The sequence below is a fragment of the Anabrus simplex genome, chromosome 1 (assembly GCF_040414725.1).
Source record: "Anabrus simplex isolate iqAnaSimp1 chromosome 1, ASM4041472v1, whole genome shotgun sequence".
NCBI classification, from domain to species: Eukaryota; Metazoa; Arthropoda; class Insecta; order Orthoptera; family Tettigoniidae; genus Anabrus; species Anabrus simplex.
Genome location: NC_090265.1, coordinates 559,016,242 through 559,034,550, shown reverse-complemented (window position 1 = coordinate 559,034,550; position 18,309 = coordinate 559,016,242). Strand labels below are relative to the sequence as shown.

Here is an 18,309-nt window from a genome sequence, read left to right as displayed (position 1 = left end):
GATTTCTTAAGCTCTCTGCAGTTTATTGAAACCTCTTTCTCGCAACACCCACTGGTGCAGCAGATACCTGACCTTCTAGCCAGGTGAAGGGATGCTAGCACCAGAGTCACTTTCACGTGGCTTCCAAGCCACGTTAGGATTGCGGGAAACGAACTTGCGGATGAAACTGCAAAGGAAGCTGTACTTTTACCTCCAAGACCAGTCAATGTACCTGCTAAGGATATTTGTTCTCAGCTACGTCAAACCATCTTGGCGTCCTGGGAATCGGAGTGGCTAGATATCCGAACTCCCAACAAGCTGAGAGCAATTAAGAAGACAACTACCGTGTGGCGGTCCTCTTTCCGACCTTCATGGAGAGAGGCCATAGTACTGTGCAGGCTGAGGATAGGTCATTTACGATCCAACCACTCTTCTCTCCTAAAGAGGGAAGACCCCCCAGTGTGTTCTTGTGGTGCCGACTTCACTGTGGCCCACATCCTCATGGAGTGCGCCGATCTCTCTGACCTAAGACGGAGCCTCGGCCTGCAGGAAACACTCGAACGCATACTAGCCGACGACGCGACTACTGCTGATCTCATCATCCGCTGTATGTGCGACAGTGGACTTATCAAGGTTATATAAATTACAAGTGTACTGTTACTCAGGGAACATACGTTCCCTGTTGATACGTTAGTAATCCTTTTGGCCTAATTCTATAATTGAAGGGCTCGGTGGAATATAGTCATAAGCCACAATAACATAGTTCTGAGTAAATGACAAATTAAAGTTCAGCTCAAATCTGTAAATCATCCACTACATTTGTAATAACTTTCCTTGTATAAATGAACACCTGTGTGTGTTATAAAACATATGGGAGACAGTGAAACAACACTTTGCCCTAGTATATGATTTAAGAGCATTTTTGATGAATGAGGTAACTAACATGGGCTTATGACTTTATTTCCCGGAAAGAAATTTAAGTACTTGAGGGCAAATAAATTTTTATTTATCAAGAATAACACATTATTAGAGAATGAATAAGCCTACACTTAATTATAAAGACACAGTATTTGAGAATGAACACACTTAATTTAAGAAAACACAATATTTGAGAATGAATACACATACTTGAAAGAAAAACAATGTGTATCTCAAGGGAATTCTTCCACATCATTATCTTCAACATTATATCCTGTAACGGACACGAAGATGAGTTGATTGTCTACAGGAATGAATGACATGAGAGACATGACATCAGTAAATTTCTTCTGGTTGACAGGGAGTTGGTTTCTGTTTTTTACTCTGAGCTGAAATGGATCATGTTCCACAAATCTTCCTTTCTCCTTGGTGCGAATGTTTGCATACTGAACTGGCCCTAATGTAGTATAACAGTGCTTAACACCTAGCTGAAAAGCAAAGCAAAGTCACCTCCGTACAGGCCATGAAGGCCCTTGGAGGAGTGGAAGATAAAGGCTTCCACCATTGTTAACCTCGGCATGTGATGGGGTAGAGTGGTTGGCTCTACGCCCGGCCGCATTTACCCCCAGGAATTAACCTGGTACTCATTTTTGGTGTAGGCTGTGTGAACCTCAGGGCCATATGCACCTCGGGAAGTGGAAATCTTGTTTCTTAAATTTTACGACTTCCTGGCGGGGTGTCGAACCCACGTCCTTCTGGGCGAACCGAGCACGCCTTTACCGCCTCGGCCAGGCAGCCCGTACCTCGCTGAAAAGGGTCTTTGAAATTCAATTGAAATTGTGTAGCTTCCCTGAAGTGAACTGAATCTCTAGTTGTGAATTTAGTGGGTATTGATAGCAATGACTTGAGATCACCTAAAGTTTTGAAATCATCTCTTTTCATTTTTGTCACAATGAAGTGTTTTGGACTTGCTGACTTCACATCAACCCATTCATCTGGGGTATATACCATTGGTGATTCCTCAGGCATTCTACTAACTTCAAGCTATAAAATTAGGAGTAACAAATTCAGATAATTTCAGATGAACATAGTTATAAGCTACATCAACATATATTTAACTGCTAATTACTTTCACATAATATTCTATGTAAATATTATTGTTAATATTGATAATTCTACTAAATTATTATTCTATGGTTATCAAATCTAACGCTATTGTTCATGCATTTTCTTAAGATACCAGTTATTTGTAAAGTAAGTAAAATGAGTAAAATACAGTCACAAGCCACAAACTAGAGGTTATCCATGATAAAATTTGTCTGTACTCTTACCAAGTTGTCATTAGAGCTGGAACTGTTGCTTGATGGGTGCCAAGAATCATCACCATCTGTATCAAATGGATCTGACTCTTCACTTTCAGCTTCATTATTCTCAAAAGTCCTCTGAACAGGAGATAAATCTTAATTTACTCTTGATTTCGATGCCATTTTGGTGTGGCTTATGACTATGTTAGTTCTGAAATTGTCACTAGATGGCAAAGTAAAGAACTTCCACCTAGCATATGCTGCCATCTTTTATAAATACAAGAAACTTCTTAGTGTGATATTAAAGAGGGAAATTTAAAGAATACGATGGCATGAACATCTCAAAAACAACAAAATGGTGGCTTATGACTATATTCCACCGAGCCCTTCAATTGTTTTTTGTTTTATTTTGTACTGCGTTTCCAAATTCCTTTGTTGAATAAATAATTTTGTTTTATATTTTAAATTTCTTTTGCACTTATTTGTTCAGAGAGGATGATTACCTTGTTGTACTTTCTCTTAAAACAAAAATCACCATCACCACTACTGTGGAATGGAACAGGCCTCCTCACAATCTGAGTCTCTTTTACAAAATTAATGCATGCAAGGCCATCAGATGATACAGATATTGATTCCTGTAGGAAACCTGAAATATTTGTCCTGAATGAGTGAATGAGACTAAGTCTCTCATAGTGCATTCCCTGTGGCTCCGAGTAGCCTATGCAGTGGCCTCCATTATATGCACTGGCCATGTGTCTTGGTTGGTGTGCTAGTTACCAACTGATGAGCCCAAATTGGCACACTGGGGCAAAACACTGGGAACCAAGAATGAGTTAGCTGAAAAATTTATATTGGAATTACATACCACCTAGTCGAGCAGCTCGTCTCCTTTCTCCCGAGTCTTCCCAGCCCAAACTTTGCAACATTTTCATAATGCTACTCTTTTGATGGAAATCATCCAGAACAAATTCAGCTGCTTTTCTTTGTGTTGTTTCCAGTTCTCAATTTGAGTAATCCTGGTCTAGGTCCCATTCATTGGAACCATACTCTAGTTGGGGTCTTACCAGAGACTTATATGCCCTCTCCTCTACATCCTTACCACAGCCCTTAAATACCCTCATATCTATATGCAGAGATCTGTACGCTGTATTTACAATCCCATTTATGCGATTACCCCAATGAAGATCTTTCCACTGAGCAAGTGGCTGTGTGGTTTGGGTCACATAGCTATCGGCTTACATTCTGGAGTTAGTGGGTTTGAACCCCACTCTCGGCAGCCCTGAAGATGGTTTTCCGTGATTTCCCATTTTCACACCAGGTAAATGGTGGGGCTGTACCTTAATTAAGGCCACAGTCGCTCCCTTCCCACTCCTAGTCCTCTCCTATTCCATTGTCGCCATAAGACCTATTTGTATCAGTGCGACGTAAAGCAGATTGTAATTTGTTAAAATTGAAAAAGATGATATTTCTTTATATGAACACCTAAGTACTTGCAGTGATCCTCTTAAGGAACTTTCACCCCATCACAACATCACTTTTAACCCCATTTATCATCATACCATTGCCTGTTGTCCATCTCACAACATTGTTGAGGTCTTTTTGTAGTTGCTCACAATGTTATAACTTATTTATTACTCTATACAGTATAACATTATCCACAAAAAGCCTTATCTCTCATTCCAGATACACATATATGAAAACATAAAGGTCCAGTAATACTGCCTAGAGGAATTCCCTTCGTAAAGATTACAGGGTCAGATAATGCTTCACCTACTCTAATTCCCTGAGTTCTGTTTTCTCTAAATATAGCCACCAATTCAGTCACTCTCTTATCTAGTCTAATTGCACTTAGTTTTGCCAGTAGTCTCCCATGATCTACCCTATCAAATGCCTTAAATTGGTCAATCGCATTACTGTCCATTTGACCTCCTGAATCTAGGATATCTGGTATATTTTGCTGGAATCCTACAAGTTGAGCTTCAGTGGAATAACTTTTCTTAAACCCAAACTGCCTCCTATTGAATCAGTTATTAATAAGTGAATTATCTAGTACTTACGAACGCATGTAAAGTATGGTTTTATGAGTAAAATAGTGTACTGCATGTCAAATGTTTCTCTTTCTAAGAGTGATATAACATATTTTTAAATCTGTGTGCAGTTCCTCAGTAAGTGGTGTGGCATTTAGAGAAAAATACATGGCACATGGAAGATTAATCCTGGCAAGGGCCATTACAAGATGATACCAGTTGGGCCCGGTGGATCAGGGTTTTTTTAAAAGAGGTGTTACTCCTCTTATTACTCTCCTTTTGTCCTAGCTTGTGACAGGCAGTGCCTGGTTTTCCATATACTGGGCCCAGGTTGACACACACGTTTTTTGTATGTCTGTCGTTTTTGTAGTAATGCCCTTCAATTTCTTCATTGTAAGAATAAGAATATACGCTCTCCTATTCGTTCTCTCCTACAGTATGTGTTCAAAACTTTGGCAGCACAGCTTTTCAATGTAATTAATTTGAATTTCATGTTCCTGCTCATAACACGTAGTTTAAGTGTGCTCATATTCATTCTGTTGGAATCAGGTCCAGGTTGGACAGTAGAAATCCCCATGCTCAATCATTATTTCATTAAGTCAAGTCTTGTATGCAGGCTTCTTTCCCTTTACTGGCTATCCTTGAAAAGAATATTGTTTTTTCAGCCACTCAGCCATGTTGGTGATAATTTGTTAATTAGTATATTGTGATATGTTGCATTTGATAACTATCAAGATGGAATTCTAGGTAATTTGGGGACGAACGTTGCTTAAGCCATTTTACATCGTTTTAACATGCCTGGATTTTCCTCTCATGCGAAGAATAATTAAAACATTCTCCTTTAGGAACAGATATCAGCAAAGATCAAAAAAGAGTCATATGACTACTACTTATGTTGGTTTGTAATATCTGAAGCCATCTCTTTTCAGTTTTGACTCAGTTAAGTTGTAACTGTTAGGTTTTTGGGTATGCCAAAACTAATTTTGAGTAATACTGTAAATGTATAAACTACCTGAAAAAGAAAACACATGGTAACAGTGTTATACTTGAAAAGGAATTAAGTTGTTTCTTTCAAAATGCTGCTCTTCACTCTAGTTACTCTCTCTTGCTTGCTCACTCCAGGAAGCTTTGCGACGATTGCCATCGGAAGATCCAATAGCTTCCCTTGCAAGAATTCAGATAATGAATGAAAAACATATTCTTCACCAGGAGATTCAAAATCATTAATCATTTTCATTATTTCATTGGTTATTCTTATTGTAATATACTACCACTATAACATGGATTTGGTTTGGTGTAGCTGTGATGGAAACAATTATCTACAATTGTTGTTTTCAAAGTTGTAGGCTCTAGGGCAGCAAATGAACTAATCACTTGGTTCACTCTCACTATGACATTGTATAGAGCAGTAACTGTAACTTTTACATCAGCCTTTTTTTTTTTAAGTAGACTTGGTGTGAACCCCTCATATATGACTTGATATTTATCACTTATTTGCTCCTTCCAACTACTTATGTTGACTATTGGATTCCTTTCATCCTTGTGTATTTGTCTCATGTTTCTAGTATTTTATCACTTATATTCATCCTTGTTTGTGCATGGAATGACATTAATAGACGAATAACCTTGAGTATAGGGTATAGAGGACAGTGCATATAAAAGATAGGACATACATTATTGATAAAATCATGCAGTTTACGACTTAAAAATAAGCCATGTAAAACTACCCTAAACTAAAACAGTGACTTTCTGTGGTTATTTTAACACTAAAATATGCAGTACGCTGACAGTTTATTCATCAGCATTGCACTCAATTGTCTCATCGTCTTTTACACTTTTATGTCGCTAATATTTGGAGGATGAAGAAATTTCTCTTAACAGTTTCTGTTTCCCAACAAGTATTCATAAAAGCTCAGGCATTTCAAGTGTTTGAAATTGTACTGGGCACACCTTTTATGTTTTTATTTTTAATATATTCCTATCTTTAGTCCAGGATAGGGATAGAAAAAAAGAATTCAACAGTTATCAGCAGTTCAGAATGATAAACAACACTAGATGACTGACTGAAGTATGCTCACCACACTTCCGCTGCTGGTTGATTTTGTTTCCTTTGATAGTCTTTCAAAAATGTTGTAAAATTACAAAATTGTCCAAAGCACAACATATCATTACATTTGTTTGTTCATTGAGATATGTGATACAATTTCCAACATCCTCCCAAAGAGGAATTCTTGAAAGCTGCATCCACTAGAATGGTATGAACTGTTGATATTGAATTAACCACTTCTGTAGATATTCAGTAGCAGAACTATACACAACTGTCACACTCCTATGAGTGAGCTACCTTTTTATGTGTAAGTATTGCATTTATTTTTAAGGGCATATTATTGTGCTTGTACCTTCCTTCAAGAGTTCTAATACAGAAATGATTCAGCTACAGAATTTGATTCTTTCTCCAAGTCCAGTATATTATTGTTGAAAACTGTCATCCATTAGTGAACAATGACCTAGCTTCACTTAGTTCATCCTCAAAATAGTACTTTGAGAAAAAAAAAAAAAGTAGATTTCAATGCTGGAAACCAGTGGCAGCTCATGACAAAATTTTTAGGGGGTTCACAAAAACATTTTTGTTCATGTCAAATCAGCAATAAAGTAACATAGGTACATAAATCACTTCACTAAAAGTTCTTAGTACAGTTCCTTTTTCACAAATAATATGGTAGAACCCCTGTAACCGAGAATAAATTTTATACTAGACTAATCTGTTAGTGTAGAACAAAAGTAAAATTCATAATACCGTAACTTTACTACACTGCTGATATTGAAGGATGCGAGTACTATTCTTGGTTTTTAAATAGCACTAAGTTCACCTGGGTGTTGGTGTAGAACAAAACCAAACCCCATGGCCTACCAAGCGACCACTGGTCAGCCCAGTGGCGGTGCAGATCATGAGGTGTCATGTGGTCAGCACAACGAATACTCTTGGCCGTTATTCTTGGCTTTCTAGAACGGGGCTGCCATCCCACCATCAAATAGCTCCTCAATTGTAGTCACGTAGGTTGAGTGGACCTCGAACCAGCCCTCAAATCCAGGTAAAAATCCCTTACCTGGCCGGGAATTGAACCCGGGGTATCCGGGCAAGAGGGAGGCACGCTACTCCCTCACCACGGGGCCGGTTGTGTTAGTGTAGAACAAAAGTAAAATTCATAATAACTTTACTGCACTGCGAACATTGAAGGATGCGAGCACTATTCTTGGTTTTTAAATAGTACAAAGTTCACCTGGGTATGACGAGAAGCATAGAAATAATGTGTACCGCATTTACCGGCCGATTTTTTTTTTTTTAAATAATTGTTTCCGAATTGACCCCAATAGTCTCCACATTATCTCTGTTAATCAAGGTTCTACTGTATCACATATTAATTATTCTCATCTTGGAAATTATAGACAACACTAGCATAGGGAATTCAATACGCGCGTTTTTGTGTGCATGAGAATTTTCATGTTTATTTTTGCACTCAAATGAGCAAGGTCTGTGCACCCAGCTGAATTCCATACACTTCTTTATTTGTTGAACAATAAACAGGCCAAACAAAAAAGCGCATTCCTAGATCTACATCCACAGAGCCACTTGCGTGTTTTGTACACTTCTCTGCACATACCGTATAAATGGAAAAATAATTGTGTATTTTCAAAATAATTGAATCATTATCAGTCCTCAACTTGGAATAAAAACCATGTTGCACACAATTGTGCAGCACATTTGCTGGACAAACAATTCCTACCAATTTTGAATTTTTAAAAATGTTCAAGAGGCTTGCAGTTTTGATTTCACCAAAATTAGTGTTAGCATTATCACCAGCAAAAGCTATAACTTTCTTTTCTATTACCAAGTGTTTCTAGTGTCCTTTATGTATGTGGCTATTGTCTGATGTTTCAGTAGGGGTGCATTTCAGTCACTTTCGTATTGATCTCAACTGCTTTGGTATTGGATTAGAACTTTATCTTACTCATCTACAATACTTGTCACTTAAAATGTAGATACAACACACTGAATTTTGTTGTTTATACAGTTTTCAAATTGATATATCACTGTAAATGTATGAAGTGTATGATGTAACTTTTAAGGTTGTAATAAAAGTATTTCGCTATAAACTATGTTGTACCGGGCGAGTTGGCCGTGCGCGTAGAGGCGCATGGCTGTGAGCTTGCATCCGGGAGATCGTGGGTTCGAGCCCCACTGTCGGCAGCCCTGAAGATGGTTTTCCGTGGTTTCCCATTTTCACACCAGGCAAATGCAGGGGCTGTACCTTAATAAAGGCCACGGCCTCTTCCTTCCAACTTCTAGGCCTTTCCTATCCCATCGTCGCCATAAGACCTATCTGTGTCAGTGCGACGTAAAGCAACTAGCAAAAACAAAACAAAAAAACCTAATAATTATTGTCTCGTGTAATTATCGAATTAGAATTGAAAGCTATTTAAAACTACAAATTGAAACTGTAAGTTCACTAAGTCTGAATTACTCTTTAACAGAGCACAGTGCTTACAGTTTATGTGTACAGAATATTTACCATGTTTTAGTAGCACTTGCAGACATGATCACCATCATACTGCAGTAAATAGTGAAGTGTTGTCTTTCATCTTCCCAAGTCATATATTATACAGTAGAAAGATTGGAACATGAATAGGAAAATGTAATAGTATAAACACAACACAGGTCAGCATCAGAAGCAGGAGCAATAGAGAAGGAAACAAGCACAAACAGGAAAACTCAAAAGGACAAGGAAAATCTCCACATCTTCAAATAGATAGGTTCTCTCCTTATCAATCCCAATTGCTGTATTCTATATCTGGGCACTACAAAATGCAGCATTGGCACACAACTGAAGGAGCATAACTGACATAGCTGGCTGGGATAAGGAGAAAGATCATCAGTCGCTGCTAGCAGGCCATGACATACAGTACAACTACACCAAAGGCTGTCAACTACTGTATCTTATTACGCCTGGCTACAAAGGGAAGCCATTGAAATCCTGAAACACACCAACAGCTTCAACCATAAGGAGGAATCTGAACGGCTAAACAAAGCCTGGTTTCCAGTCCTGAAAGCCTTAAATCCTGGAGGACACATTGGCCGCGGTAGACCAGAAAAGCAACGAGTGATCAGTTGCCTGTCTCCGCCAAGGCAGGTCAGCGACATACGTTGGGCTCGTTAATGCTTCAGTCATTGGCTGAAGAACAGCCAATCTGCGACCGCCCCTCCGGCATGGTGGACCAATAGGCGAGCAGCGCACTGTAGCCTGCACGATATAATGAGGTGAAATTGCATCACCACTCCATTCCACTGTGAGCTTCACAGCTATCAAAGTCAGTCGGAGCCCTTGATAATTACATGTGATATAAATCATTTTGGACCCATATTGATGATATTTGACTTTATATAATAACAATAAGTTATTATTTTATCCACCTAATCAATACATTAAACACAGACAATTAGGATCTTGTCCTTGTTAAATTATTCGTTGACATGTTATTTAAAATATGGTAATGTTTCGCCTTAATTTTGCAGGTATCATCAGCTATGATTTGACCTTAAAATAAAATCAGGCACCTGATTGAATTATGAATTAATGTTAAAATATTAGAAGGAATCTTAAAAGATCATGAATAAGAATTCACATGTAGTAAAAAAACTATTAAACTGATAGCTTTACAAGACTTGAAACTATGAGTAAAGTAAATATTGCAACAGTTGATTGTGAACTTTTGATTTAAGGAAGTTGATATACAGCAATATTTAATTAGCAGGTGGTTGATGATGAAGAAACATTCCAGATTACCAAATCAAATGTAGTCTTGTTAAAACGTGATGATAAACATTAACGATTTAAAATATCTTTGAATGGTAATCTTATGACTGATGAACAATCAGTTGCATGCGTAAGATAAATGTCATTAGCATATGGTATAATATTTTCACTTTAATGATGGTGTGAAAGCTGGTAGCTCGTAGTTGATATTCAGAATTGATATTGGACTCCTTTGGACCATCTCATTTGATGTAATATTTTAGGCGTTACTACGAATTGCAGGTTTTGTTGACATGCTGGTCAAAAGGGGCGATGCTAAAGTTGTGTGTAAATAAGCATGTTGATTGTTGATTCTAAGGTAAAGTCTCTTGGCTTTCAGCGAGAGTAACTTGTGTTATGATCTATGGGCAGCTGGTAAGGTAAAAGTAAAAATGTCAGCAGGATGGACAATTACATTTACAGATGTATTGTATGTGCCAAACTTGGGTGCGAATTTAATATTCGTTGATAAGTTAACCAGAAAAGGTTTCAAAGTAGGATTTGCAGATGAGAAAGCAGCAGTTGTAGATAAGAATGGAGATGAAACATTGTTTATTGCAAACAGGAGGAATGATGTATATGTAGTACAGATAGAGGGAAGAAATTATATTGCAGCTTTGAGTGATTGTGACCAAATGATAGATCAAGAATGTAATAACAATGCGGCATTTAAATGTGTTGGACAGGTTAGGTTGTGGCATGAGAGATGTGGACATGCACATTCTGAAGCTTTGTTTAAATTGCCTATGTTAGAATTGAAAAGAAGTAATGATATTAATACTTGTTCTGTATGCATTCAGGGGAAACTAAGTGACAAGGGAGTACCTACAGTAAGTCTTGTGAATGTAAGAGAGAAAAACCACTTGATGTTGTGCACACTGATGTAGTTGGGAAAAATTAGTCCACAATCACTTGGGAAAGCTCAATATGTTGTAACTATGATTGATGAATACTCCAGATATAATGTGGCTGTGTGTGTGAAAAATAAAGATGAAGTGTTGGAAGTGTTTCATAGGTATCAGGCAAAGGTAGAAAAGTTGCATGGAGTAGGAATCAGTGTTGCCTGCTCAGCGGATTTTCCGCCAAATTTGGCGGATTTTTAAATGGAACAGCAGATAAATTTTCCATTTAGCGGACAGCGGATTTTTTGACGGATTTTCAAACTTCTTTTAGCGATTTTCAGCGGTAACAATATCATCTTTCATCACCAGGAGAGAAAAAAGATAGAACTTAGTACGGCATAATAGTCTACTAACTTATTCCTGTTGTATTGAAGTTATGCTGCATACTACCACTCGTTTTCTAGACCAGCTCTGGCCCGCAGCCTCAGTCAGTACAGTATTTGTTACAATCGATGAGCCTGGTAGTGTCGTGTTTGATATCGTGTTTCTTTTGACATCAGATTCTTTTTGGTACATCGAAAGAAAAGGTTAAAAACTAGTCAGATATTTCGTAAAGAGTAGTTAAATAATTAAACTTTAAAAGACTAATTGGTTGAGCTTCCCAGTGATGTCAAATGCGGATGGTGCCTCTATTGGCAGTGCTATATAAATGCAAAATTGTTTGACATTAATTCTTTCTGCATTTATCGAAAACAATGAAAACAGTAATAAAAGTGAAAATAATTTCAAAATAGATTTGAAAATTTCCGTATGATCTTTGCTGCTGTGAACTGCCAGCATATTATTTGAAAAAGAATAGTACCATGTGGCTTCACATGAAACCACAGGACCTCAACTCAGCACATCTGCTTCAGAGCATATAGAGCGCGGAGGAGATGATGATAAACTCCTGTTCTGAAACTTGTGAGTGTTGAGTTAATTAATCTCTTTTATTAAAACAACTGGTATATGATATTTTGCTTCAGTTCGAAATTTAGCAGAATTTAGCGGATTTTCAACTAAAATTTAGCGGAGAAAAGATTTATGGGTTGGCAACACTGGTAGGAATTAATGTAGTACAATCTGACAATGTTACAGAGTACACATGTAGCGGGTTTCAAACACAATTGCAAAAATGGGGTATTACTCATAGGAGGTCTGTACTGTACACTCCGCAACAAAATGGATTAGCAGAGAGGCAGAATAGAACGAAGTTTGATACTGTTAGATGTCTATTGATCCAGTCTGGGTTACCAAAGGAATTTTGGGGAGAAGTGGTAATGACTGCAGTCTATTTAAGAAATAGGTGCCCATCCTCAGCAATAAATTTTCAGATACCATATGAACTGTGGTTCAACAGGAAGTTGGATGAGGAAGAAATAGGTTACAAAGAGATTGTTAAGATGGTAAAAATAAGTTTGGCAGATGAGTTAGAGATTAAAGATCTAGGGAAAGCGACAAACTTACTGTCAATAAAAATAGAACAGACAAAAGAAGGAGTTATGTTGAGTCAAAGTCTGTACATAGACATTACTTGCTGATTTTTCCGTGAGTGACTGTAAACCTAGTAAGACTATTTTACCAAGCGGGTATACAGCAGCTGAAAACGATGCGCAGGAATTTATTGTACCATGCATCGCAGTGCAGTAGGAAGTTTGCTATATTTGTCAAGTAATACTAGACCTGACATTGCATTTGCGATACGTAAAGTTATCCAAATAGTTAAAAATCTGAGTTAGGTATAATATTACTTGACAAATATAGCAAACTTCCTACTGCACTGTGATGCATGCTACAATAAAGTCCTGCTCATCGTTTTCAGCTGCTGTATACCCGCTTGGTAAAATAGTCTTACTTGGTTTACAGTTAGCCAAAATTGTCAAAAATCTAAGATTAAAGCTTGGAAAGAGGTGAAGCATATCATGAGATATCTGTGTGGTACTAGAGATTTAAAGTTATGTTTTAAAAATTGTGAAGAGTCCGTACAAATATTCTGTGATGAGGATTGGGGAGGAGATACTGAGTCAAGGAGATCAGTGAGTGGGTATGTAACCACAGTGACAGGGGGAGCAGTGTCTTGGTATAGTAAGAAACAGAGTTGTATTGCTCATGGATGCTGAATACATGGCAATGGCAGAGGTATCTCGAGAAGTAACTTGGATGAAAGATTTGCTATCAGAGCTAGGGCTGGAAACGTTTATGGATACACCTTGTAAAGTTTTTGCTGGCAGTGGAGCAGCAATTAAATGAAGCAAAAATGATAATGTGAGTGAAAGATCAAAACATGTTGACATCATGTCTGTAGAGAACTAGTAGAAAAAGGGTTCATTGAGTTTGTATATGTAGCATCAGAGAGAAATGCTGCAGACTTGCTCACAAAGAATTTATCAAGCAACAAGCTTAAGAGTTTCTGTAGGCTTATAGGATTGCAATGAAGGGATAACTGATTGAAGTGTAGTCCTTTTTTTCCAAAAAAATGTTTGAGAAAAGGGGGGAGTGTTGGAATGCTGTGTTTTCTCATAAAAATAATATCATACATATATATCTTGTGTTAGTTGTGAGAAATCTACATTAAGGTTATGTGTTGGTAACTCAGGTGTATTATTCCCTGAAGAAATTGAGTCGATTGGCCTACCTTGTTTTTGTTTTTGTTTTATTATTGTTTGAACTGCTGGATGTGTGTGATTTGTAGTTGTGGCCAACAGTTTGTAATAAAATATGTGTGTGATGAAGCTGGTGTTTTTGTCATACAGTTTGTTTGTCTGAACTGGTGTTATGAGTTGAAAATGAAGAGATATCAACACTGACACATGCAATTGAGAAACTGTTAGCTGATTACTCATATACGCATTTATTTGTATACACAGATAATTAGGAGCCCTAATAATTAAATGTTGGCAGGGAGGTCACAAGTGATAATTTATTGGCTGTTATGTATAAACTTTGTACCATACTTTCAATATCATGGTTACAAGTTAAAGATGCTTTTTTTATTGTAAATATGATAAAATAGCATGTTATATATTTCTTTGGAATGTACAGTACATTTTTATTCATTATGAAATATGTGTCCATTGACTTAATAGCATTAGATGAAATCATCCATTAAATTAGTAATTTGTGTTGGGGAGTTTCTTATAAGGCTGATCTTGCTGAACATCTTTAGATTCACAATAGATATGATGCCATGCTACACTTTTCTTGTGTCATGAATTTCATGTCATACTCTTACCTTCCATGCTGATTAATTTACTTCCTCTTTCTTTGGATCAAACTCATGACTTCCAAAAATTATTTTAAAATTTCAAATTATATTTATTTTTCATATAATCTGAAGCTTTGTATGCTAAAATATGCTGTCACTCTAATTCAATATCCTGTATTGTAGAATCCGCATCACCCGAGAAACGATGTGCAAGGCATCATTACTCTTATGCTACACTAGCAGAACACCAGGCTGCCACAGCATCTGCTCTGAGCCGGCTTGCTGATGTAGCTGAGCAGCGGTTGGCGGTTGAAGAGAGAAAAGCTGCAGCTATGGAGAGATTTGTTGAATTGTATTTCAAACAACAAAAGACAACTAATTGATTTGATAAAGTGTAAATTCTAGTTAGAGTAACTAGACACAAAGTGATGAAGAGACTCCAGTTGTTAAGAAGAATTTTAATCTCTCAGTGTTGTGCCATCATCATCAGTGCTGGTGTATTCTGTATGTTCAGTGCTTTGTGAAACAAATACCAGTAGTATTGTACCGCTTTTTATGTGTGGAAAGGAAATACGTTGCTTGTATTGACTACGGCCAAGAAAAAATAGTGTGATCAAATCAAACTTTTACATAATTTATTAAAAATTTGGAAAGCCAGGCATGTTTTACACCTTTTTGAGGGGCCACATCAGGGGTCTTTATAATAGTACATATATTTACAATTAGTTTAATTTTGAGGGTGAATATTCTCATTAAACATATAATACTGTATTGTATTTTAGGAGTATCATTGCAAATTTTGTGGGGTGAATATGCTCATTAAACAAAACATAAAGCAAAACACAAAACATACACTATGTGATCAAAAGTATTCCGGACACCTGGCTGAACATGACGTAAAAGTTTGTGGCGCCCTCCATCGGTAATGCTGGAATTCAGTATGGTGTTGGCCCACCCTTAGCCTTGATGACAGCTTCCACTCTTGCAGACATACGTTCAGTCAGATGCTGGAAGGTTGCTTGGGGAATGGCAGCCTATTCTTCACAGACTGCTGCACTGAGGAGAGGTAGCGATGTTGGTCGGTGAGGCCTGGCACGAAGTCGGCGTTCCAAAACATCCCAAAGGTGTTCTATAGGATTCAGGTTGGGACTCTGTGCAGGGCAGTCCATGACAGGGATGTTATTGTCATGTAAACACTCTGCCACAGGTCGTGCATTATGAACAGGTGCTTGATTGTGTTGAAAGATGGGCTGTCGCTATCCCCGAAGTGCTCTTCAACATTGGGAAGCAAGAAGGTGCTTAAAACATCAATGTAGGCCTGTGCTGTGATAGTGCCACGCATAACAACAAGGGGTACTAGCCCCCGCCATGAAAAGCACGACACCACACCATAACACCACCACCTCCGAATTTTACTGTTGGCACTACACACGCTGGCAGATGATGTTCACAGGGTATTCGTCGTACCCACACCCACCTGACCACGTTCGAAGTCTGTGAGTTCCGCAGAGCGCTCCATTCTGCTCTCTCACTATGTCTAATGACTACTGAGGTCGCTGATATGGAGTACCTGGCAGTAGGTGGCAGCACAATGCACCTAAGATGAAAAACTTATGTTTTTGGGAGTGTCCAGATAGTTTTGATCACATAGTGTATGTAACTGATACTAGTGTACATCCATAGCAATTTCTGTATCTTGTGTGAAAGGGAAAAAGAGACGCATTAAAGATTTTTAAGCCAAAATGGCAATAATAATCATTGCACTTATAAGCCAAATGCAAATTTAAAGTGACGTGGATCATGAACCTATGAACAAAATACTAATGGATTATGATAACAATTGTTTCACATGGAACTTCCTAAAATATTAATTATAACATTTACTTGAAATTTTGTGGATATGCTTATAAAAGTGATACCAAATAATGGTAAGAATTTCATAGGGGAATAGTTTCTAACCTCTATACCGAGTGAGTTGGTCATTCAGTTAGCGTTGTGTAGCTGTGAGCTTGCATTCAGGAGATGTGGGTTTGAATCCTACCATCGGTGTCCCATTTTCACACCAAGCAAATGTTATTATTCTGAATGTGTTTCAACATTGAGGTAGCTTTCAGAACGTCAGTGGATTTATTTTGAAAATATTTTGAAAAAATATTGACTAATATTTTGCACTGGAATGCAAGCAAAACTACGAAGTTTTTTTAATTTATTACCATGGCCTCTCTCTTTTCAGATGCTTTCAAAAACAGGATTATATTTTCAAGGTATATCATCACTTGCACAAAACCATTTTTCAATGCGAATGAACCGTCATACTGCTAAGACCAACTAGTAGGACAAAGTTTTTTAGTGGTCGTTTAACTGTTTCATTATTAAGTGCACTCTTCAGTTTTTGCCAGTGTAGTAAACTTTAGCTGAAAAATACATACATTTCCTGTGCAGATGTATAAAGGTCTGATGTCTGAGATGCCACTAACAGAATCATTTAAAACTAAATTGAAGTTGTAAGCCGTGCAATGCACATAAACACTTGTCTCTCTTTCTCCTTAATTTGCGCTTACTGTCTTGATATTGGCCACTCATTTAACTATGCCATCATATCCCTGACCATGACATTTATTTAGATCCAGCTGATTGTTTTCCAATATGTTCAAAATTTTATTTTCAAAAGACTTCCCTGTTTGGTCTTCCATTTCATGAAACCCAATAAAAGATTCATGAATAATTAATGACCTCCCAGTATCAAATTCTACATATCTAAGCATGACACTTGAAAATCAACCTTACGTATGTCCTGGGTCGTATCCTATAAAATAGAAAAATGGAGCTTTTTAATTTTGTAAACAGTCTTTGAAAATAGTGAAATTAGTTCATTTTGCACTTTATCCCTTATTTCCTTTAATTCCAGGTGGAACATAGGGCCTTGACAAAATTTCTCCAGCTTGTTCTATCTGCTGCCGATGCTTTCACCTCCCTCCATGTCTTGTTAACTCCAGCAATCTTTCTGTCTATGGTTCTCTTCCATGTAATCCTCCATCTGCCTTGCCTGCGACTACCTTGGGGATTCCAGCTCAATACCTGCCTTGTGATACTTTCTTGTGGTCTTCTCAGGGTGTGCCCAGTTTGTCTCCATTTTCTTCTCATTATCTGTTCCTGCATGGGACTTTGAGTTGTGGCCTCGCAAAGGTCTTTGTTTGAGATGGTCTTTGGCCACCATATTCTCATAATATACCTCAAACACCCACTTATAAAAGTTTGTAACCTTGTGGTAATGTCTTTGGTCACTTTCCAGGTCTCACCTCCACACAGTAACACAGATTTAACATTCGAGTTGAATATCCTTAGCTTCGTTTTTATACGAATGTGAGGGGAGCTCCATATTGGTCGTAACTGTGCAAAAGATCTTTTGGCTTTATTTATACGACTCACCACATCTCTAAAAGCACCTCCATCCTGGCTTACCATGCTTCCTAAGTAGCAAAATTCCTTTACCCTTTCTATATCCATCCCATTTAGAGTCAAACTAGAATTGGTATGATGGTTTATGCGCATTTCCTTAGTCTTTTTGTTATTAATCTTTAAGCCTATTCTGTAGCTTCTATTTTTAAGTATTCAGTTTGATTTCCATGTCTCGAAAACATTCTGCAAGAAGACAGAGATCATCTGCATAATCCAGTTCTTCCAATCGGTTATTTAATCCCCATTGAATGCCACGCTTTCTGTTTGTTGCCTCTGTCAGCATACAATCCAGTGTCATGGTACACAAGATTGGCGACGCGAGATATCCTTGTCTTACTCCAGATTTTACAGCAAAAGGTTCAGACAGCTTTCTTTTATGTTCTACTTGACAAGTATATCCATCATACATTGCCTGTGTAAGACGGGCTATCTTTTGTGGAATTCCGAACTTTTCCATAGCCTTTCCACATTTTCCTCCAGTTGACAGAATCAAAAGCCTTTTCAGAATCAATGAAAAGTACGTACAGAGATGTCTGATACTCAGCAAATTGTTCACTGATTAGCCTTAGTGTGTTAATGTGATCCAAAATAGACTGACCTTCTCTGAAACCTGCCTTTTCTTGACATAGTCTCTTGTCAACGGCTATGCTTATTATGTTCAGTATGACTCTTGACATCACTTTT

General features: G+C 37.7%; 2 protein-coding genes and 1 long non-coding RNA gene across 3 annotated transcripts in view; 2 read left to right on the top strand and 1 right to left on the bottom strand.

Moving 5' to 3' along the window:
• Nucleotides 1–2,362, bottom strand: part of LOC136869658 (uncharacterized) — a 94,313-nt gene extending 91,951 nt beyond the window's left edge. Inside the window, exon 1 of the mRNA XM_067144865.2 lies at nt 2,229–2,362. The gene's annotated coding sequence lies outside the window, so the exon portion shown is untranslated. The remainder of the gene's footprint in view (nt 1–2,228) is intronic.
• Nucleotides 1–15,949, top strand: part of LOC136869641 (uncharacterized) — a 60,370-nt gene extending 44,421 nt beyond the window's left edge. The window contains exon 4 of the mRNA XM_067144864.2: nt 14,350–15,949. Coding sequence (XP_067000965.2) covers nt 14,350–14,549 — 200 coding nt within the window. The 3' untranslated portion in view covers nt 14,550–15,949. The remainder of the gene's footprint in view (nt 1–14,349) is intronic.
• Nucleotides 1–18,309, top strand: part of LOC137496941 (uncharacterized) — a 179,830-nt gene that overhangs the window by 151,005 nt on the left and 10,516 nt on the right. The gene's annotated exons all lie outside the window — the stretch shown is intronic.